This window comes from Mustela nigripes, chromosome 3 (genome assembly GCF_022355385.1).
Source record: "Mustela nigripes isolate SB6536 chromosome 3, MUSNIG.SB6536, whole genome shotgun sequence".
In the NCBI taxonomy this organism is placed as follows: domain Eukaryota; kingdom Metazoa; phylum Chordata; class Mammalia; order Carnivora; family Mustelidae; genus Mustela; species Mustela nigripes.
In genome coordinates this window covers 12,638,234-12,662,635 of record NC_081559.1, presented here as the reverse complement: position 1 = coordinate 12,662,635, position 24,402 = coordinate 12,638,234, and the positions used below count along the sequence as shown (strand labels likewise).

At 37.9% G+C, this 24,402-nt stretch overlaps 2 protein-coding genes across 15 annotated transcripts in view; both read left to right on the top strand.

The window, feature by feature from the left end:
- Positions 1–10,769, top strand: part of HYCC2 (hyccin PI4KA lipid kinase complex subunit 2) — a 76,881-nt gene extending 66,112 nt beyond the window's left edge. For all 12 annotated transcript variants that reach the window (XM_059393176.1, XM_059393181.1, XM_059393178.1 and 9 more), the window contains one exon: positions 2,875–10,769. In XM_059393176.1, the coding sequence (XP_059249159.1) occupies positions 2,875–3,473 (599 nt within the window). In that variant the 3' untranslated portion in view covers positions 3,474–10,769. The remainder of the gene's footprint in view (positions 1–2,874) is intronic.
- Positions 10,770–17,204: 6,435 nt separating this feature from the next.
- ORC2 (origin recognition complex subunit 2) overlaps positions 17,205–24,402 on the top strand; it is a 45,450-nt gene continuing 38,252 nt past the window's right edge. Inside the window, exons 1-4 of one of the 3 annotated variants that reach the window (XM_059393170.1) lie at positions 17,205–17,489; positions 20,562–20,610; positions 22,020–22,123; positions 22,579–22,722. In XM_059393170.1, coding sequence (XP_059249153.1) covers positions 22,027–22,123; positions 22,579–22,722 — 241 coding nt within the window. In that variant the 5' untranslated portion in view covers positions 17,205–17,489; positions 20,562–20,610; positions 22,020–22,026. Of the gene's footprint in view, positions 18,389–20,561; positions 20,611–22,019; positions 22,124–22,578; positions 22,723–24,402 lie in introns of all 3 variants that reach the window. The other 2 variants (XM_059393168.1, XM_059393169.1) reach the window with 2 other exon arrangements.

Here is a 24,402-nt window from a genome sequence, read left to right as displayed (position 1 = left end):
TGTGGGTTAAAGCCTCTGCCTTCAGCTCAGGTCATGATCCCAGGGTCCTGGGATCAAGCCCCTTATCGGGTTCTTTGCTCAGCAGGGAGCCTGCTTCCTCCTCTCTCTCTGCCTGTCTCTCTGCCTACTTGTGATCTCTCTCTGTTAAATAAATAAAATCTTTAAAAAATAAATAAATAAATAAAATATCCTATTAAGGGGTGCCCGACTGACTCATTGGTAGAGCCATGCAACTCTTGATCTTGGGGTTGTGAGTTCAAGCCCCACATTGGGTGTAGAGATCACTTAATAAAATCCTTAAAAAAATAAAAAGTAAAATATCAAATTTAATATTAAAATACATATTTTAATATCTCCTATCACTCATAAAAATTTCAGTTTGTGAGGGTGGGGTATCACCACAAGGAAGAAGGAGTAGTTTCTTTCAGTGTGTTTAAAATTTCTCAAGAATACTTTTACTTTTAATCTGGATTAATTGTATCATTAAATCAATATTAATAGGAGCTAAATTTATAAGGAAAGGCTAACTGAAAGAAAAGTTCACTACAGGGGTGCACGGTGGCTCAGTTGGTTGAGCACCTGGCTCTTAATTTTGGCTCAGGTCATGATCTCAAGGTCCTGAGAACGAGCTCTATATCAGGCTTCCCATTTCGTGGAGAGTCCGCTTATCTCTCTCTCTCTCCTTTTGCCTCTCCCTCCACTCACACACTTTCTCTTTCAAATAAATAAATCTTTAAAAAGAAAGAATGAAACTAAGTTCATTAAAGATCCTTTTTTGTTATCTTCCCTATAGATCATGAGTAGTAGTATCACCCAGGGAGAAAATTAGAAAGGAAAAAAAAGTTGTAAGACATAATTGCCTTTTTATTCCTTGAGGTTTTTTAAATGGAAGGAAATTACTAAAACCTATGAAAAGTTTTAGTGATTCTAAAGTCAGCTGGAGCTTTTGTATTGACATTAATATTTGGCCTTTTAAAAGAATTTTCTAGTATGATAGTTTTAAATCAGTTTACAATTAAAATTTATTTGTAAATGTTGAAATTGAAGGGGAAGCTATAAGCCTATCACCTACCCTTATCCTGATGGTCGAGTAACGTTTTAATTGTGACTTTTAGGATTTTAAAATTATTGCTAAACTGAGGACAATGCCTGTGATTAAAGTATAGTCAGTATTCCGCTGTATTGAAACAACATTACTGAGTGTATAAATATCAGTAGGTTCTTTTGCATGTTGGCTTTTATGTTACTATCATCTCTTCTATGGCCATACTGCTTGGGCATCAGACCTGCATGAGGCAAGATTTAGACGCTAGCACTAAGTCTCTCAGTCGCCTTTCCTCAGTATGTGGAGATAATATATCTGATGATACGTTTCTGTTCACTCCAGTTTTCTATTACTCATGCCATTTGTGAACCAGTAAATATCTTTTCTTGGGCATTTCGGAGTTCTTTATAGTAACTGTAAGTAAATTGCTAAGATGATAACATGTAAATATAATTTAGAGTTTCATTTTGAGTTACATTATATACTGTTTCGAAGAAGGGGTTGAGAGAAGTGGTGTCGGCTGCATTTTCATATGGCTTTGCATGATGGTTGAAGATTTTAAACTGCTGGATATAATAACATGCCTTTTGCTTTAAAGATAGCCTATTTTGTTCTTTTGAAGGAAGGAAATAACTAATCCATTTAAGAAAATATTTTTATTTTTCCAGGTACTGTGTTAAATAAAGATTGTGTTTAAATATTTTATGTATATATTACTTAGATAACCTGTATCTCAAAGTAGTATTTGTTTAGAATTCTTTCCTAATATTTTACCTTAACTGTAATATTGATATCTGTATGTGGATTCAGATTAAACTTTCTTGCTGTCTGGCAAACATACATGATAATATAGTGAACTGCTATCCATTTTGAAAGAAGCAAGTGTATTACTTTCCAAGAGAGTGTTGATCATACTTTCGATAAGAGAATTAGGCTTTCTGAAAAACCCAAATTGAATGTATTAGATATGCTTCTCCCCTTCTAACAAAAATCCCAAGATAAGGATTATTTCATTAACTGTAGTTTCTGCATAAAATGTAATGGGGCACCGTTGTATTTTGTGGTCGTGACAATAATGCATCTCAAGGTGAAAAACCCAAATTATTACAGCTGCATAATATAGAAAGTAAAAACTCTTCTTAACTATCACTGCTAGGTACTCTCTGATAATCAGATATTTTCTTCACATTAATTGGTCGAGAATAGAAACAAGTTGAGTAGATACCTCCAAAAGAGAAAATATAAGTATGAAATTACTAGAAGTGATGTACAGTTTTTTGAGTTAGAAAATCTAGTAATTCCATGTTAAAGGTTTTTAAGCCATGTAGAAGCACTTGGTGGTTGAGTAAATGTAAAATTGTACTATCCTTAAAAAGGGTTTGGCATTATTCTGACTGCAGTCAGAAGGGGGTCTCTTTTGTATGGTCTTTTTTATGGTAGGCAAAGGAAAATATGAGGAAAATTTTTGATTTTTTTTTTTTAAATAGATATGGTCACCTCAGACAAGGGTATATTATAAAGATTTTGTAACGAATTGTACTTCACCTAAAGTTGTCTTATATGCCTAAATATTGCGATACTAAGTTCGTTTGTGGATAGTCTTACAAATGCTGGACTAATTAAAGCTGAACGAACCCAGTGAATAACATACTAGGATTCTGCGTAGATGAAGCTTTCTTCCCCTAAGTTATTTAGGAGAAGCGTTGACAACAGGGCCCTTGCCAAACTATAGCGAAGATTACCCAAGAGATAAGGTCAGTTGAGTTTTTATTCACAGTTCCTTCTCTTTTAATTTAGCTATTGCTGAGTCTGTCTGATTTGTTTTTTAGGTGCTGAGGGTGTAAATGGAGAAGAGTCGGTAAACCTAAATGATGCAGATGAAGGATTTTCATCAGGGGCTTCCCTCAGCAGTCAGCCATTTGGGACCAAACCATCCTCCTCTTCTCAGAGGGGAAGCTTAAGGAAAGTAGCAACGGGGCGTTCAGCTAAGGATAAAGAAACAGCTTCTGTCATCAAATCCAGTGAGAGCCCTCGAGATGCAGTCACTCGCAGGCAGTATGTACAGCAACCAACTGATCTTAGTGTAGATTCAATCGAGCTGACACCGATGAAGAAACACCTGAGCTTGCCTGCTGGCCAGGTGGTGCCAAAAACCAATAGTATAAGTCTAATCCGGACAGCCAGTGCTTCCTCAAGCAAATCATTTGACTATGTAAATGGCAGTCAAGCAAGTACCAGCATTGGGGTTGGCACTGAGGGAGTTACTAATTTAGCAGCTAACAAGGTTAATCGATACTCAACTATCAGTCTACAGGAAGACCGGCTAGGTCAAGCTGGAGAAGGTAAAGAGCTCCTCAGCCCAGGAGCCCCCTTAACCAAGCAGTCTCGATCCCCAAGTTTCAATATGCAGCTAATATCCCAGGTGTAGTTCTGACCTCCTCTCTCATCTTTCTGCTTACCCTTTAAACTGAACATTTCATTGTATAAGAAGACACTTCATCCCACATTGTGAAAATATTGGTCATCGTGATCAGATCTGATTTAGTTTAGGTATCTTCATACTGTATTTTGTATGGAAACAGCAATAAGGTTTTCTTTTTCCTCCTTCCTATATCTTCTCTTCACCTTATTCCTTGTAAATGCGTTTGTGAAGCAGTATAAAATGTATGCATTTTCCATGCCTTCCTTTCTTCTTGGGTGATGTGCAATCCATCGTAGGCTGATCGGTCCCATTTCAACACTGTGAGACTGAGGATATGTTAGAGGAAATGGTGTATATGATCCCTATGAAATGATTCTTTGACTTTCGTTTTAAAAAAAAAAAAAAACGGGTTTGTTCTCATAATCTATAGAATTATGGAGATTACTGGATCATATTTTTTTCTCTTTTAACCAGGAGTGCCTCAGAGATTCTGCTATGACTTTGGACTTCTCTGAGTCTGTGCAATCATTTTCTTGAGAAGCATGGGGAAAGGTGGTAGACTGCTGCACTTTTTCATTAAAATGTGGGTGGTTCTTTTTCCCCCCCATCTCCTTTATTTCGAGGACACAAATGTTCAGTTACTGAGGCATTTAAATCAAGTTGTAGCCCCCTCCTTTGGAGGACAGGGCTCAAAGTTGTTTGTGTAATTGATAATGCACTTTCTCAATGGCTCTACAGTCATTATTAACATGTCTTCCCTCCTCCCCTCAAGGACATAGGTCATTTCTGTCCTTAAAGTTTGAACAACTAACAAATCAGAGAATCCAAGGGGCATGTTCTATTTCCCAGGAATGATTGACACTTTGGTGCTGGGGTTTTGTGGCAGGGGGGAGGGGGTGGTTTTTGTTTAGCTTGTGTGGGACTGTGTGTGTGAGGGGAAGTTTTGATAGGTTTGTTTTCTTTTCATTTGTGAGCTGATGATGACTGAAGTAGTACAAGTACGTCTTCAGGTAAAGAGAGGGTTTTCTCAACCCACTTTCTGTGATGTCAGACTATTGGAGAAACCCTTTCAGCTGCTTTCTAGATGTACCTAAATTCAGTCAGATATTTTGGATTAAGAAACCTGAAGTCCTGATAGATCATATACTCCAAGGAGACACATCAGGGACAGATAATTGGCTGAAAACACTGATGCTTCAACGTGACACAATTTTTTAGAACATTTCTACCAGGGGGTACTGACTTGATTTCTCCTACAAGGACCACACTGCCTTTGTGTTTAATGTAATGCAATTTGTGTACCTTCTAATCATATATCTGCAGAAGTTTCTCATTTTTATAAAACTTTGAAATCATGCCAGTAAGCTAGATGTTGAATGTATGTAAGTAGCATTTGGTAACTGTGCTAAGAGACTACAAAAATGCATTACTAGTAAAAAAAAAAATTTTTTTTAGTTCTGATTTGGTTAGGTAAGATTTCATTATAAGTTCTTTTGGGTCTCAGGCTCTAATGCTTGATTGAAAAAAAGAAAATATATCGGTTTTTGAAAATCATTTTATGACTTGAACTGCTATACGTTATCCTTCCACAAAATAGATCAGAGGTGTTAGCGCTTTGTACATTTAGACATTTTTATTTTATTATTGTGAAAGAAAAATATACTGAATTTATAGAAAGCAAGTATTCTCCTAATTAACAAAGTTTAAAATATTATCTCTATCAATTAAAATTACAATAGATTTTGATAAATAAAATAACCAGAAAAATGCCTCTTGTTTTTTTCCACATTGAGAACCTCCCCTCTCCTCCTCTTATTTTATTGTAAGAGGGTTTGTTTTGTTTTGTTTTGTTTTGGAGGGGATTTTCAGTAGAATCTTTTTAAGAACAATGAGATGCTTATTTGAATTTGGTGGTCTGTAACACTTTTCAGCTCTTAGAAAATGGAAAACTAGAACCTGAGCTAGTACAACTAGTACTACTGCTACAACATTGCCAAAGTCTTGGATAAAGTAAAAAGTTTATAAACAGAAATGTATTGGAGTGTGTGTGTGTGTGTGCGTGCGTGCATGTGTGTGTGCATGGGCATGCGCACACACGCGTGTGCAGGGTGTGTATATGTATATATCACAAAAACATATATTAGATGTCCCTTTTAATTTAAGGGATGTCAGATAAATGAGTTTGAAAGCAGCCAAAATAAATGAGGTCTGGAGATCTCTAACATAGTGAGAAAAGGAAAGTTTCAGGTAGGAAAAGAAAAGAGCATTGTTCTTACCAAGGGGTAAGAGCTTGGCCATGGCTGGAGGTCATTCATTTTATGGCAGAAATGCCTGGTTCATTTAGGAGGCTGGCAGGTTGTTTTGAATTCAAGTTGTGCGTTTATTGGCATCTAAATCTAACATGATTTAGTTAAAGCACACCCAAAAACCACCTAAAATAGTACCAAATTCAGCAAAAGCTGTAATAAATAAAATCTCTCTTGTTTTGTTAAAAATCTTAAACTTGAAAAGTTGGTTTTGGAGAACTTTCAACTTAGAGGATATCATTTATCTGTGTATGTACATACATATTTTGTATGTATGCATACCCATTAATGTTTCATAACCCTGTAACATTTTGTTCTTTTAAGTTATGTGATTTGGCCTTACTGAAGTAACATTTCATTTAGCTCAAACTGTGCATTCAGGGTCTTAGAACAGGTTTCCTATATAAGATATGTTAAAATTTAGTTCAGAATAATAAGTCAAATTTTTAAAGAATTTTTTAATATTCATTTGCGTTATTTATTATTATTCAAAATAGTTTTCAGATCTATAACAGATACTACAAATATATATCAGCAATATTCATACTTTATTCTGTAACAACCTGTTCTATACCTATAAGAAAAGGTCTTTCCCTCTATGGAAAAGCTTATTACAGAGAAAATACTTGTTTTCTATAATAAATCAATTTGATTGATGCCACCTATGCCAGGTTGAATTAAGAAATACAAAGAAATACCTGAAGCTTTTGGTAACTCTTCTCTATTACATTAATTTTAAATTATGTTACTAGAAATCAACCTAAAGGGTAAAGTGTACAAAGCTAACCTAAAAGTAAGATTTTTAAATATAAAAATATTTTAAGAAGCTGAAGGGGGAAGTGGTTATAATTTAAAACCCTTACCCTTGCCCCCACTTTTACTCTCCCAATTACTCTTCTGTGCCTGTTTATTATAGAGTCAGAATTTTTGTGCTAGATGAGACCCTATAAATAATCTAACTAGTCGCCCAGTGCTCCCTCCCCAAATAGCTGTCCTCAGGAAACTGAGGCTCAAAATGTTGTGACATGATCAAAATCACATAACTAAGAAGCAGAGCCAGAATAGAACTCCCGTCTCCCGTCAAATGCATATTAACACCCCACTGCCTCCCTGTACTCGTACTATGGTACATGTGGTATGTAACACTCTCCATTTCTGCAGTTTCTTTACAATTCTGGTCTAGTAGTTGGTGAATACAGCACATTAAGAAAAGTACTTAATCCAGAAAAAATGTAGAGTAATGAACAGATGGGGAAGTGTTAGAAATGTAGGTATCTATACCACAGATGTAAGGATAGATACATTTTTCTTATTCTAATTTATGCCTTACTATTTTCTGCCACATAACAGTTGTATGCTGCCATTTTGTAGTTGATTATATTTCTGGGGATTTACTTAAATGCGAAAATAAACCCAAAGAAATGGCTTTGATCAGTGTTTCTAGCTATTTTAAAAGTAATTGAGTCAGCCAGCTTTCACAGTCACCTGGGTAGCAAGTTAATTGTGTTGCACAGTGGAGTATTGCAAAGTAAAGATTAAATAAATTTTACTCCATTAATTTCTAATGTTGAAAAAATTGAACATTACTTGTTCTTTAGAATAGATAGATACAAGCAATATTTCCTTATGTGGTTGATAAAGGTTTATAGTGTGAAGCTTATGATTCCAAAATGGAATGCTGACCATTATGTCATTTAAAGTGTATATACCATATAAAATGTCTTAAATGGGGTAGTCTCAGCTATATAAGCTCAATATTTCCGATGTATATTCTCAAATTCCACTTAATAGCTTTAAATTAATTGTAACTATTTATTAGACACTGGAATACTGAAAATAACTTTCAGATTTTTTTTGCACTATTTTTGTGACTATTTTAATGAAGTGAGGTATTTTCTGCTACCTCACTTTGTGAGGTTCGTGTGGGTCCATTTTTGAGTACTTCAGTTGACAATCAGTTGTCTCATTTAATTCTCTGCATGTTCATTTGTAAATTTAAAAAATTAGTATCTGTCATTAGGTGTAGTTATACTATTTATATAAACACTGGCAAGGAGGAGCTCTCCATTTCTGATCTTGGATTACAAAGTAAGTTTTTATTTTAATCAGTATTCCAGTTATATATTTGTTTTTCAGGTTAAAAATGTTTAATAGGTCATACCAGTGGTCAGAACATCTGTAAGAATTTTAGAGCAACTTTTCTATAATATGGCTGTGTTAAAGTCTGAATATGAAACTTTCTATCTTTCAAGTTGAATGATTATTGTCATGTTTCAAACCACTAAGTTGGTTGAGACACTTATTTCTAATGCTTTAATTTTTTTTAAAGTGCTTTCTAGAAACAAGTTATTTGAAAACCTACTAGAAGTTACCGATAACTTAAACTCTCAAAAATTAGAATATTTGCCAGATTATAAGATGGGATGCAGTGTAAAATTGTTGACAGTGCTCATAAAATCGTGATTCACCATATTGGTACAATTTTCCATTTCTAGTTGGTCATGTTGATACTACAAGGCATAAATTTTAGTATTACCTGCATTGTGTACCTAACGGGTAGGTTGTATTGGCACTGAATATACATAGGAAATAAATTCATCAAATCAACCAATGTGCACTTAAACTATATTAGATTTTTAGGTGGTGCCAGAAATCTGTATGATGATCCTGCCATTAGAATTAGAGTTGCCCTCATTATCCAAGCCTTCCCTACCAGTATAGGCACATTCCTTCCCAACCTGTCCACACAACCACAGACTTTTGGAAACTTCAGTCACTTCAGTATTTCTTAACCACTAGTCACATGAGAAATACACACAAGAGCAAACAATTCAGAATAGAAGTTAGCAGATAGCTGGGAATGATGTGAAATAACTGGCAGCATAGTACAGAAATGTAGGTTCTATGTTTTGTTTTGGATTTGAGAAAATGTTTACAAATTAAGGCACATACAGATGTCTGCTATTATGCTATTAGGCTTATAGGTTTTTACAAAAAAATTAAGTGTCACAGTATATAGGAGTCTTTTTTTTTTTTTTTTAAATAATTGTGTATCTGGAGGTAGGTTCAATAAGGAAATTCTTTTATTTTCAAAGAGAAATGAACTTTGGACAATCCATCCCCAACTACAGAATTGATATCAAACTGGTTTGCTGTATTTGAGTGTCAACAGCTCAGTGTTAATTGTATCAGAGAAAATTCTTTACAACTTTGTTGATTATAAAGTTTACCAAAGAAAATGTCTCAACCAAATATAATTTTTAAAGTACCTAACTGCGAAAGAGTGAGGTCCCTTTAACATAAGATTGCTTTCTAGTCCTAGGGGAAATAAATACTGTAAGATTCTTTGCTCTGCAACATAGGTATACAGTTCCTACAAGATTCCATTTGAGGTTTTCTTATGTCAACATTTTGCACCTCCAGCTAAAGTACCAGCTGAGAAGGCCAAATATTATTCCTTATGGCACATTTTCCAGGTCTCCTTAACTCAAATTAAGGGTTCTACTCGTCAGTATTGAATTAAAAAGAGGGGGAAACTTCTAAAATTGGTATAATGTATGTATGAGATCATGGATTTTTAAAAATAAAATTGAGGGGGAAGTTATGGAACTGTACCTTTTAAGTAATGGCAGTTATTTCCAGTAAGTATGATATTGGCTAAAATGGTATGTTTTTACATAACTTATGTACATGATCACTCTGGGTGTTTTTTTTTCTTTGCAGAAAACAGCTAAAATACTCATTTTTTAGATGTATAGACCAATAAGAACAGTGGATTTACTTAAACTATTAAGTAATGATTTGTGGGGGGGACAAAATGCAACCAATGTTGCAAACATTTTTGTGTGTGTGTGATTTTTGTGTTTTATGATTTTTTTCTTTCATATGAGGTGGTAGTTAAAAAGTAATGAATGTATTGATCAGCTATCTTGGAAAGAGAAGATTGGCAGATTGGCTAACAATTACTAATGTAGGTTTTGGATTTTTTTTTTTTTTTAAAGTTTTATCATCCAGACTGAATTGAGAAATAAGCTCAATGCTCCATATGTTGTTTAGAAATATTTGTGGGGTGCCTGGCTGGCTCAGTTCTTAGAGCATGTGATTCTTGTATGTTGTAAGTCCAAGCCCCACATTGGGTGTAGAGATTACTTAAAAACTATTTTAAAATGAATAAATACTTCTAATAAATTCAACTACTTTCAATGAATCTTTTTGATTCTCATTCTAAAAATTATGCTGACTCTGCGTTCATTGTAACTGGGTAAGAGAAATCATTTTTATGATGCAAGGATTATTTTCCCACTATTTTTTTCATAATTTGGCTCTTCTTAGCTACAATTTCTGAAGGGTTTTTATTATAGCATTATATAGTCTGATCTCTGTCACAGTGGACAAGTAAACAGGAGATATCCCACTTTCACATATTTGCCTATGAAAGGATATGGAATGTATAGATCAGCTCTTGTTTTGTTTTGTTTTGTTTTGTTGTTTTTAAAGACCAGCATCAGCCTGCAGCTTGGTATAAATGTCCCAAGCACTCAGAGAATTGTGCTGGTGAATATTTAAATAGGATAGGCATGAGAAAAATATGATTCCTATTGACTGACGTCCTTTCAACCTAGGACTAGTGAAAACTTTCATTTTTTCAGAGCTGAAGAAAAAAAACGCACATTTAAGATCATATTTATTGGTGCATGTAAGCCATTATCTTAACTGTCTTACTGAATTGGTTAATGCTGTTGATTGTTGAAATGTGAAATGTAGTCCTTGTTGACCTTGTAAATATCTGCCAGAGATAAAAACTATTTTAATTTATTGTAAATAAAGATGTACAAAATTCATTATCAGTCTGCAATGCAGAAACATATCTAAGATGTTAAATACTGTGTTTCTTGAGAGATGTGTAATTTTCCCCTAGATGTATCTAGTTACATTGAGAATGTAAATTTTCTTTTGTACAGTATAAAAATACAGCTTTATTTGGCTTTTGACTGGATTCCCCTGAGTTAATTTTATATCTTACCTGAATTTTATACCTTAAAATGGTCCTTTGTTGTATTTTTTTCAAAGCATGCCATTTTATTTATGTATGTCTGAACTTTTTGTTTATAGGACACCCTATTAAGGCAATTTATAGAACTAATTAAAGCAATATATAAAATTACATATACTCCCATAAAATAATAAATAACATGAAGGCAGAAGTGAAATTAATACATAAAATACGTGCCATATGTTTCTGTATGTTATTGTTGAGATACGAATTTATCTCTGAACTTTAAAGCAGCCAAATGTATAGAGAGATTAATTACATGCCCTTCAGAATCCTTACTATAAAACAAATCAGTTTCTCAGGTGAAGCACAACTGTTTCTAAAACTGAAATGCTAGAAAATTTTCTCTCCTAAGGTCCTTCTAAAGAGGAGCCAGCATTACTGCTGTCATTTATACTCTTCAGCAATGTGTGAAAGTGCCTGTTTCCCCTGTCATCCTACCAGTAGTTAGTTCTCTAGTCAGTGAACTTTTTGGTCCTTCCCACAGTGTGTTTTCTAAAGACAGACTTTAGCCTTGTCCTAGAATAGGGGTTGAATGAAGAGCTCAGCCCCAGGCCTTCTCTTCCTTTATTTACATGTACTTTCTAGAAAAGTCTCAGGCCTCCCCCGTCCCCATAGCTATTATTCTTTGTTTATGGACCAAAGGCTTTATTCTCCCTTCTATTTCTGATCTAAGCAATAGAAAATGCATTTTGAAAATTCTTATTATGCCTTAATCCAAAATTGCTGATAAAAAATAGCAGTTCCAGAAGAGAATGGGTTAAGGCAACGTATGAAGCCTCGATTAATTTGGTTTTGCCTTTACTCTGGATCTGCATTAGTTAGGGAGGATCAAATTCACCAGTTTGACAGTTTCCATTTTTTCCTTTTACTAAAAACGTAGTATTTGCTCATTTTGAAAACCTTAGAAAATACAGGGCAAATACAAAGGGAAAAGCCACTTTAAGGTACTATAATAAAATAGTGAATATTAAGATAGTAGAGACACTGTCCTGCTAACACATACACAACTGTGGTCCAGGTCACAGTTTATGGTCCAGAGATTCTTCTCATGGGAGTTAAACAATAACATTTACCGGGTTCTAGGACATCCCAAGCACCATTCTAGCCACTTTAAAGGAAATGCAATAATTCAATAATATAATGGTGTCTGATAAGTACTATTATTCTCCTTTTATAAGAAAAGGAAGGTTCATCTGTCTAAGGTCACAGAGGTAGTAAGTGATACAGCTAGGATTGAACCAGACACTCAGGCTTATGGACTTGTGCACTTAAGTACCACGGGATGCTGCTTCATACAGTATTGCTTATTCTCAACTACTGGTATACTTGTCCTATCCCCACAAGGCCAAGGTCCCTATAGGGGATAGGAAGGAAGGGGAGATGGGATCTCAGCAGAGCTAGATTACTAATAGACAAAGTAAACCCACGAGATTCAAGCCCTAATAACGTATGAATGCAAGATTATAAATTATCTCCTATGTATAGTTCCAGTTGTGTACTATCCTTGAGTACCATTCTTAAGAGGAAAATTTAAAAAATAGTCTTTCTCTGGTTTATATGAGGAACCTAAGTTGAGAAAACCTGGTTTATAGTATAATAACGCAGAGAAAGCTCTCAAAGAACTTAAAAATATTTTACAGGTTCTTACCTGCATCCCTCTTCCGCAAAAAATGTTGCCAGGTGGCTTGGGAGGAAATCAGAATTTTGTTGGACTTCCTTATAATTATTTTATGATTTAATACTGTTTTGTACAACACAGGAGAGGGTACAAATACAGTCATTTATGTTGAGGGTTTCTAAAGGTCTAAATCTGGCCCTGGGTCCTAATCCAAGTAAAATGGATAATAGTCTGTAGTTACACCCCTACTTTTCCTCACATGTTACATCAGAAAGGGGTGGGGCTCTCTTCTAAAACTCACTTGAAGGGTACCTGGGTGGCTCAGTGGGTTAAGCCTCTGCCTTCAGCTCACATCACGATCTCAGGGTTCTGGGATCAAGCCCCGCATTGGGCTCTCTGCTCAGCAGGGAGCCTGCTTCCCCCCCTCTCTCTGCCTGCCTCTCTGCCCACTTGTGATCTCTCTCTGTCAAATAAATAAATAAAAATATTAAAAAAAAAACTCACTTGAAGGACCAATCACTTTTAGCACTTTAACAATATTTAATACACATTAGGAATGAAAACTTTTTTTTATGGCCAGATCATGCTACCCAGTAAAAACTTAAATGTGAAATCATTGTGTAATTTAACTAAAAACAATTCAAAAATATTTTTATTCTCTCCAGTATTCAGTAGGAAATATCATTTCCTCAAAGAAAATCAGAATTTCAAGAAATCTAACTACTATAAATAATGGCTTTATGAACATGGTAAAACTTTCTGTATTGAAGATTAGATTCTAAGACTCATTTCCCAGAGTTTGAATTATTATGTGTATTTTTTAAAGGAGTAATCTGCCAAATCTTATATTATTAATTTGTGCCTTAGAAGGGCCTCCTCATCATCCCTGGCATGAGAAAATCCTGGAGATGAAATAGGATTTTACTACTATTCTCGTTTATTCCTAAATGTTTGGATAGAAGTAATTGCTTTCTCCTGAGCAGGATTGAAATCAAATTTGTATCTTAAAAACTCTGGGTAGATATTATTTGCTGAGGCATTTGCCACTGCCCTTCTAGACCTATCATATCCTTAGCAAGTATGTGTTTAATGCATGGCATCTAGGTGATTTCACATTTGACAAAATTTTCATTCTTCCTGGCTGAGTGGTTCTCAACCCTAGCTTGCATGTTAAAATCATCTGGGAAATTTCTGATGACCACATTTAAGGCCAAATTCACACTCCGTGGGATTGGGATCTAGCAGTAGCAATTTTATCACCTCCCCAGGTAATTTTCATGTGAAATCAGCACTGAAAACTCTCTTTAGTCCTGTAACAATCTTTTGCCTTCATAGGTAAGCTTTCCTCTTCCACATGGAACCACTGACTCAAGAATTTTTTTTTCCCAGAGAAATATATAAAATAGTAAATGCCAGTATAAGAGATTAATGCAGTGTGTGTTTGTGTGTATGTGTAGAACTCATCCATCTCAGTGCTACACACCACCTTTTCTTTTCCCTTAACTCAGTTCACTGAATGCTATAGGCATCAGTCAACTTCACTGGCCCCAACCTTAAGCTCCCAACACTTTGAGGCCTTCTACTTCTTGGCCTGCTTACTTTTCTCATTCCCTTCAGTTCCTGTTCCAAGGCTCCATCACTTGAAGTACCACTTTCCCAGGAGCCTCAGCTTTTTTTCATTAAATGGAGGCCATAATGCTAGAAGGTTTTAATTTCCTGTTTTCTCCCACCACTTCAAAGAACAACTATATCCACAACTGTGCGCATCTACTTGCTGCGTGTCTCAGAAGATGAGGTACCTCACTTCATTTCATGTTTTATTCATCATCCTAAGGCAATTCTTTTTTTCTCCCTTTGGCTTTAATCTATACACTGGTGACCCCTAGATCTCTATAGATCTCTTGGATGAATTTCAAACTCTTAAAACCACTGTTTGCAGGATAATTTGGTCTCTCTTTCAAAGGGATTTCAAAGTCAAGATGCCTCAAGCTAAACTCTTTCGTCTATCTGTAATCTTTCGCAGAACACTGGGGAGCTGATATCCAGATAACCATGCCAGAAACCTGAGACTTATATTTTCCTTCTTCCTTACTTCTATATCCAATTTCCAAATCCTGCTGACTTTGCCTATTTTTTTCCCCCCCAAAGTCATCCTTTCCTTTCCGGTTCTATCACTGCATCTCAAGCTCCTATCTTCATCTTCATATCCAGAATTCTTTGATAGCTTCCTAACTAGACCCCTACCCCTCTCAAACTTACCTTCATTAGTGATTAATATAAAACACCCATTAGTCCCTGGCTACAATTATTCAATAGTTCCATTATAGAGGATAAATTCTATTCTTTAGCCCCAGACTTCTCCCATTCCATCTCCTACCATTCTTAACTTTTACTTAAGGTTAAATTAACACCGAACTTCTTTGTACTATCACACCCAGTTTGTAATACGATACTCTTCCTGAAATCCCTTTTCCACCCCTATTCTCTGTCATCTGTAGTTGGATAGGCTTTTCCTCTGCTGCCTTTTCTCCGCTTAGCTAAGCTGAACTAGTGATCATTGTCCAAGTAAATCTCTGCACATTTTATCCTTGCACTTAAACCTTATTGTAATGAAATTACCTGATTCTTTCTACCAAACAGGAATTTAAGTTCTCTAATGTTAAGGAACATATCTGGGCACTATGTTCACAATACAGGTAGGTGCTCAAAGTTAACCAAGTAAATTGAACTATCCAAAGAAAAAGACTGAGGGGCACCTGGGTGGCTCCATCGCTTAAGCGTCTGCCTTCAGCTCAGGTCATGATCCTGGAGTCCTGGGATGGAGCCCTGCATCAGGATCCCTGCTCAGTGGGGAGCCTGCTTCTCCCTCTCCCTCTGCCTGACACGTCCCCTGCTTGTTCTCTCTTGCTCTCTTTCTCTGTCAAATAGATAATCTTAAAAAAAGAAGAAGAAAAAGAGACATGGACACCTATCCCCTTCCCTCTATTTCCCACAAATATACCATAAAAACATACTCAAAACCCACCACTCAAACAAGGCCACTGAGTCTATAGACTTTGGTGTAGATCTGAAGAGGAGACGAAACAGAGTTTACATCATAGAAACAAAGAATATATTAGTTAAAGAATATATTAAATATTCAGTATTCCTAGATCTTCACATTTTTAAAAACTTATCAAGGACTTTATTGTTAACTGTTGACTATGTTCTTTACTCTTTTTTTCTGCTCACGCTTCCCCAGATTCTTTTATTTCCAATGTAGAGAATATTACCTTTATCCTTTGTTTTCTTAAATTCTGGCAACCAAAATGGTATATTGAGGTATCCAGGTTGTCATTTCTCTTTCTTAAGTGGATTTCCTAAACATCTTCCAAAATGGTGATTCCAGGGGCACCGGGGTGGCTCAGTGGGTTTAAGCCTCTGCCTTTGGCTCCGGTCATGATCCCAAGGTCCTGGGATCGAGCCCCACATCGGGCTGTCTGCTCAGCAGGGAGCCCGCTTCCTCCTCTCTCTCTCTCTGCCTGCCTCTCAGCCTACTTGTGATCTCTGTCAAATAAATAAATAAAATCTTTAAAAAAAAAAAAAAGTGATTCCATCTCTTCCTTCCTTATGCTTCCACTCTTACCTGCTTTATCCAGAGTGATCTTTCAGTAGCCCTGACTAATGTACCGGGCCAAACTAGACCTCAAAACAACAGACCCAACTTTCGCACTTGCCTCTTGGCCCTTTATGCACATGCTATTTGATTTGGGCTTTCTACCTGGAAAATTTTACGCTTCCTCTTTGCCTGGCTTAAATCTACTCAACTCTCAGTTTAAACATCTCTTCCTCCAAGAAAATTGTTCCTGGCTTCTTCTGTCCTTTGGTTAGATACTTCTGCCATGTGGTCCGATAAACACTGAACTTCTGATATGGTAGCATTTTTCTCAGTCTTGTCCCTTCAGTATCTTCCTCCAATAGAGGAAGCTGTCTGGTGACAGAAGAGATGGTGTTTGTCTCACTCAATGGTGTATCATGTGGTACACAGGGGATTCTGTAGTGTTGTTGAATCCAAATGAAATAGTATTCTGTGAGTGGGTAAGACTGCATCCTGATAGGTTCAATCTTTTCTTCTTCATCAGCTCTTTGTACATCTACTCCTTCTTAGTCTTCCCATCCCCTTAGCGGTCTGATCCCATTTCCATATTCTCTTGTTTCCAGAGAACAGTATCTCCCTTCTTCCCTACTCCAAACCCTTTAGATGTATGGAATCCTACCTTTCACCCCAAAGAAATAAATTAACAAAACAGAACAAAACCAAACACGGGATGTTTGGGTGTCTCAGTCAGTGGCTCAGTGGGTTAAGCGACTGCCTCCGGCTCAGGTCATGATCTGGGGTCCTGGGATCAAATCCCGCATAGGGCTCCCTGCTCAGCCGGGGGCCTGCTTCTCCCTCTTCCATTCCCTCTGCTTGTGCTCTATGTCAAATTTAAAAAAAAAAAAAAAAGACCAAAACGAAAACAAGCCACAAAGGCAGATTCATTCGCATTATCTTCTTCCTCAAAAGAAGATGTGTAGAGAAACTAATGAAGACTTCTAAGATTGCCTAAAGACACACCACCTACACCTCTGCAAACTTCCCCAGGTGTAACCAACCCTTCCTTCCCCGTTCCCCGGAAACGAAAACAGGACAGGAAAGGCTCAGAACTCGGGGTTTAGGGATTCGTTTTCCTCAGGTTTCTTGGTGGGCGGGGCGGACAGGCGGAGACCGACTGGCGGGCAGCGACGTCGCTCTCGGCTGGCTCCGCTTTTCATTGGTTTCCCTGGACTCCGCCCCCTGGGCAGGGCGGGAGATTCGGTGTGCGGCCGGCAGGCCTCCCATCCCCCGGCTTCCGGGCTTCCCTACTGGCTCTTGAGGCTCCACGACCCTCTCCGGCTGTGCTTAAGCCGGAATTTGGCCTTTCTTGCCGGGGCCCAAGCCACCCTGCCTGCGGCGCCCAGTCACCCGAGTACCGTCCGGCAGGCGCGGGGAGGCCGCAGCGGCTCCTGGCGGAGACCTAGAGGTGCGTGGTGGGACAACGCGGCAGCCGGCTTCCCTCTCCCGCTTAGCTCGGGGTTTGTGAGGTGAGTCCGGGGGCGCCCAGCCCCGCAGCCGAGCTGGGGCCCGCGTCTCGGAGAGGGCTGCCTCCCGGCGCTCCGGGCTGGGTCGCTGCGCCTGCCTCTTTGCCCTCCCCGGGCTGCCCGCGCGGCCCCCGCGGGCCCGAGGACCCTCGGCTGGCCGAGCGCGGCCAACTGGTCAGCGGCTCGAGGCACCCGCCAAAGTCCGTAAGTCCTCGTCGGGGTTAGAGGCTCTTCTGGACGCACCGTGGGGGGTTTCGCCAGCCCTGCGAGGCCTTCCGTGCGACGGACGCGCTACCGGCCTGTCCGTTTCTCGGCTCGAAGAGCGCCGTGCTTGAAGGAGAAAATGGAACCTGTGCGGCCGAAGTGCCGGACTGACCCGGGGGAGCGGGCACAGGGAGGCTGCGGAGGACGACTCCGTCCCCAAACTACCGCAGGAGAGAGAACCTTCCATGTCATCCCCGCCCGAAGGCCCCAAACGGAGCAGCCTCCCCGAGCAGTCCCCCTGCGCCCAGGCCCTTCAGGGAGAGCCTTTTCAATTAAAAGGATGTGGACGCGTTACTTCCCGTCTTACAGCTGAAATCCTGACAAAACCGCTGCACCTCCCCACCGGAGCTGCAAAATCCGAAGAAGAGGAGCGTGGCTCCACACCTTCGTGGGTGGCGCTGCACACGTTCATCATTTCCTGGGCACCTTTCGTGTTAGACGTAGAGAAAATGCAAGAGCTCTAGGTGGTTAAGTGGAAGGTTGAAGAAGTTGATGATAGGAAACATTTAATTAGCATTTCCTTTTGCCATGCATATGATCTCGTGCAGTCGCCACAGTTTTGTCCAAGATCACACAGGTATGAGGGTGGCGTTAAGATCAGAACCCAGCTCTATCTGATATTAAAATTGGGATTTAGCTTTTTTTTAAAATAAGGATTATGTTTTTAAAAATTGTAGTCATCTGTTTGCTCTCACAGGTTGCTTTAATACTTTCATAGGTGTGTTGCTGTTAATACTCCTTTGGTGCTGCTGTTTTATTACCTGTCTTGTTAACTCCTTGGAAGGAGTCCCACTTAAAAGGAAGCACCCAAAGACAGTGCCTTGAAAAGTAGATGATCACTAAAAATGTGCATTTTATTGTGTGGTTGTCAAGTTGGGTTTTTTGTGTGTGTTTTGTTTTCCAGAAATTGTTGAAGAAGGAGGGAAAGGTTTTTTTCAAGGTCTTCATAGAAGTTTCTTCAGTTTGCTGGTTCTGTACTGTAATACGATGCCTTAAAATCTAGAAAAAGAAATTACATATAAATGTATTCAATTACAAACAAGATTAGGTTACGGTGCCTCTGTCCAGGCAGTTCTTATGTAAAATACCATAGGGAAATTGGACGATATTCAGTTGTCTGGAATTTCTGTTTTTAAATTTTTCTTGAAAATCTTTCCCCAAAGGAACCACTGAACTTTTGCTCATGAGAATCACGTAACTGAGCTTTGCTCCTTTTTCACTTTGTCAGTTAGCTCAGAGCCCACATTCTTTGTATGGTGTATTTTCTGCTTTCTTTATATAATTTCCTGGATCCAGACTGCCTATTAGTATTATAGTTTGTTATTTGTTTTATTGCATTTGCTGATTGTCACTACTTCATATCCTTGTAGAACATAGCTATTTATATTTTAAAACAAAGTAGATTAGATGGAATCTGGCCGTGCTTTTAAAAGTATGCTTGATAGAACTAGGCATGTTTAACTTAAATCAACTGGAAACACAGAAGAACTATAGAAATCTTTGGATGTGTAAACTGCCAGGTGGGAAAATGATTAGGTATATTATGAATGATATCCAGAGGTCAGAACAAGCATTTAGGATAATGGATTTGGGGGTGCCTGGGTGGCTCATAGGTTAAGTGTCCCAACTCTTGGTTTTGGCTCAGGTTCTGGTCTCAAGATCTTGGGATCTAGCCCTGAGTCCAGTTGTGTGCTCATCTAGGAGTCTGCTGGAGATTCTTTCTTTCTCCCTCTCCTTTCCCCCACTCTTTCTTTCTCTCTCACTCTCTAAAATAAATAAGTAAATCTTTAAAGAAAAAAAAAGGGAGGGCGCCTGGGTGGCTCAGTGGGTTAAAGCCTCTGCCTTTGGCTCACGTCATGATCCCAGGGTCCTGGGATCGAGCCCCACATCAGACTCTGCTCGGCAGGGATCCTGCTTCCGCCTCTCTCTCTGCCTGCCTCTCTGCTTACCTGTGACTTCTGTCAAATAAACAAAATCTTAAAAAAAAAAAAAAAAGGTAACAAATTTGTATTTAATGGCAGGAGAAGTGTGTAGTAGAATGATTAGGGACTTTGAAATCAGTCAGACTTGGGTTTTAGCCCTAACACACTTTCTAGTTGTATAAATTTGGATGAGTAATTTCATAGTTAACCTAAGTTTACTCATCTGTATACTGGAGAATCTCAAAGAATCTGAGGATTTAATGATCTACTATACATGAAAGTACATAATAGGGTGCCTGACAAATAGCCCCTCAGAAAACAAATGTAAAGAAATCATAAGTTCCTTTATTATATACAAATATCATGTATATGCATCAAACTTTTTCTCCAATACATCCAAATTCCCTGTAATAGAAAGTGGTATCATGACTAGAAAGATGGCCCAAAAGGTTATGTTCTGCTGGCAGTGGTCATATAAATTATAGATGAAGTATTATCTGTATACACAAAACATAAGCCTTAATAGAGTTGTTATGAGGGTTAAATGAAAATAATATATAGAATATTCAAAATTGTGTCCAGCATATAGTAAGTGCTCAAATGTTGGCTTCCTCTTTCCAGCCACTTGCCCCCAATGTCCAGATCCTCTCAGTCTCTAGTACTTCCTGGCCAAAATACTGATGGTTGTTTTGTCCTTTACTATGCCTTCGTGATAACTTTGTAAGAACTGCATTTATCTATTCATCTTGTTTATTAAACTAGTGAACTTCTTTGGTTGCTTTCATTTCCTATTAACCGACCTTGACCAAGTTCTTTTTACAATTGCAGGTGACTCTACCTGAATTTTCCAGCTGCAGAATGTGTAGTGCTTTTAAAGGTAAGTGAAAATAAAGACAAGCCATTTAAGTGTGCTAGTTCTAGGGGCATCTGGCTGGCTCAGTTGGAAGAATATATGACTCTTAATCTTAAGGTTGTGTTTGAGCCGTATTTCGATGTAGAGATAACTTAAATAAAACTTTAAAAACGTAAAGATGTCATTTTTTTAAAAAAAGGGTGGCGGAGGGAAGGTGTGTGGCTCAGTTGGTAGAGCATACAACTCCTGGTTGTGAGTTTGACCCCACGTTGGGTATAGAGATTATAAATAAATAAACTTTAAAAAAGAAAAAAGTGTGCTAGTTACAAAAGAAAACTTGACAACATTTAGTAAGTTACATGCATGCAAAATAACTGACTCACAAGTAACATAGTCCGTAGTTCCTATTAGTAGATAAAAGGAAAATAGGATTTATAGGAGAGAGAGGAGAGAAAAAACTCATTTTTTGGGTAAACAGATCAGCTGGGAGCCAGTTGGGATCATCCTTATTTCGTTTCAAGCCATTAGTGGTATATAGTTCTGAAACAAAATTTTTTCAGAGTAGGAAGAGTTGATCAAGTTTTTGTTTGCCAAATTCTGAAGTCTGTTCAGTGAAGAACTGACTGTAAAAGTATTGGGAAGATGCATGTTTACTGTTTCGTTCCCAGGACACCCAGAAAGCTTTATTCTAACTAAAGTTGTTTGGTAAGCATGCGATAATAGTAAAGGGGGTTGCTTGAGGATTATTTGATCCAGGTTTGGTATACCAGTGAAATGCATGGATTTCCCCCAATTGACTATTTATTTCTAGTGAATAAATACTAAAATCTGCCAAATTATTATTCTTTGCTTGTCTGCCCCTTCTCTAAACACTCATGTATTAAATGCCTCCCTTCTGGTAATGTTATCATATTGTAGATTGGTTAGGGCTTTCTTTCTTTTTTTTTTTTAAGATTTTTAAAATTTATTTGACAGAGATCACAAGTCGGCAGAGAGGCAGGCAGAGAGGTGGGGGGGAAGCAGGCTCCCTGCTGAGCAGACAGCCCGATGCGGGGCTCGATCCCAGGACCCTGGGATCATGACCTGAGCCCAAGGCAGATGCTTAACCCACTCAGCCACCCAGCCGCCCCAGTTAGGGCTTTCTTTACAGGAAGAATTGCTTTCGTAATTTTATATTTTAGTAGCCTTGATTGAATTTGGCTTTTTCCAGCTCTCAGACACCACTTCCTATCTTTTCCATTTTTCAGATAAAGAGTTGGTCTACTTGTTATCAAAAGTATAATATTAATGCAATAATGCATAATATATTTTTCATACTTGAGAGACTTTTTAAAATGTCATATAAATACATGTATGTATTATGTGAATGTTTATTTCAATGTTGTTGAAATGAATTTTTCATCATGTTTGTGTTCTTTATTGCTTTTGTTTAGGTTGGCAATGATGAGTAAACTGGAATTAAAGGAAGACAAGATCATGGAGGTTCAGTTTGTGGGAGATGATGATGTCCTTAATCACATTCTTGATAGAGAAGGAGGTACCGATTATACAATTATCAAATTGAAGAGATGTTTATGTGATGGTTATGGATTATCTCACTTTTTAAAATATTTTAACCTACTTAAAAAATATAGCACAAAGTATCTGATTTAGTAAGACTAAATAAAAACTACTTTTTTAGTTCACTCCATTCAAACTTTTGAAAATTAAAAATAATAAAGCCTTATCTGAAATAAAATAGTATTAGGAGTAAGTGATAACTATCCATTGTAATTAAAATGTGACCCCGCCCCCCAGTAACAAACTTTCAAGGTTTTTCTTTATATAAACTGTGAAGAGCAGTACATACATTCATCAAAGTGAAAACACTGAATTTTTTTCCTGATTTTAAATAATGACAATATAAGTATTACAGTTTATTTACTTATTTAAATGTAATATTTGGAAAGAATTTATACCTGTCGTGTTCTCATTCTTTGGATGTTCTTATAGGAGCTAAATTAAAAAAGGAGCGAGCTCAGCTTTTGGTCAACCCAAAAAAAATAATAAAAAAGCCAGAATATGATTTGGAAGAAGATGACCAGGAAGTCTTAAAAGATCAGAACTATGTGGAAGTTTTAGGACGAGATATTCAAGGTATTTTGGTGTCGGGGTGGGGAGAGTATACTCAAATTTCTGCTAGTAGCCGAAATTGCTTTGCTGGATACGTAGCAGTAGTCTGGTAGGTTAGGCAGTGGCAAACTATATTATTTTTTTTATTGTAAACGACATATAAACTTTACCATATTTAACATTATTAAGTGTATACTTTAGTTGTGTTGAATATATTCGTGATGCTGTGCTGTCGTCATCCATCTCCAGAACTCTTCATCAGGCGTGCTATGTTACTATATTTCTTATCAGAAAAGCATGCGCTTACGGTTTTTATGTATAGTTGGAAAGGTTGAAAGCACTGATTTCAACTACAGTTTTTTTTTTAATTTTAAAGCTTTTATTTATTATTATTATTTTTTAAGATTTTATTTATTTATTTGACAGACAGAAATCACAAGTAGGCAGAGAGGCAGGCAGAGAGAGAGAAGGAAGCAGACTCCCTGTGGAGCAGAGAGCCTGATTCGGGGCTCCATCCCAGGACCCTGGGATCATGACCTGAGCCGAAGGCAGAGGCTTTAACCTGCTGAGCCACCCTGGCGCCTCTTTTATTTATTACTTTGACAGAGAGAGATCACAAGTAGGCAGAGAGGCAGGCAGAGGGAGAAGGGGAAGCGGGCTCCCCACTGAGCAGAGATCCTGATGTGGGGCTCGATCCCAGGACCCTGAGACCATGACCCAGGAAGGCAGAGGCTTAACCTACTGAGCCACCCAGGCGCCCCTCAACTACAGTTTTTTTCTTTCTTTCTTTCTTTTTTTTTTGAATAAGCAACCAATCCTGCACTTAATTATTTTTAGAGTCTACAGCCCAATCTAAAGTTATTTGTTAAGATATTTACACTTTGAACTAATTTGAAATAATTTCATAAAGCAAATCACTTCATTATTACTTTGGTTTTTACAGAAATATTTAGAAAGGGAGCACCTGGGTGGCTCTGTCAGTGGGGCATCTGACTCTTGATTTCAGCTTGGGTCATGATTTCAGGGCTGTGGGATTGGCCCCATGTTGGGCTCCATGCTGGGTGTGGAGCCTGCTTGAGATTCTCTCACTCCCTCTCTGTCTGCCCCGCTCCCCTCCTTGCCTCAAGCTCACACTCTCTCTGTCTCTTCCGGAAGGAAGGAAGCAAGGAGTGAGGGAGGGAAGGAGAGAGGGAGGTAGAAAGAACATTCCAAGAAGTAATACTGCTGGTGTTGTTTTTCTTCTTTTTACACCTAAGCCAGATTCCTGCCAGGTTATATTTAACATTTTTTAGATTTATTATGTTTTAGCTAGGGCTCAAGGAACACAGATTTACTTAAGTTGGCTTAAAAAAATAAAGACCAAGGAACAAAATCAGTATTGTTGGGCCCTAGGGACATTGGAACAGAGATCACATTAAAAACATAGGGACTTTGCTTGTACGGATCTCCTAGTCTTCCTTAGGTTACCTCTGGGCACCCATTCTCTTTCTCTGTTACCTATTTCTGTCATGGACCTGCTTTTTTACTTATATTTGACCTATAAATGGCCATCATCGCTACTCCTGACCTTTTTGTCACTTGAATCATAATGCCTCTGGTTTAGTTCGTGGTGTTAAATGGCATGATATTAAAAAAAAAAAAAAAAATTATCCCTTAATAGACTAAGTGGGCAGAATGGATTTTTTAAAAGTGTCCCCAGTTAGA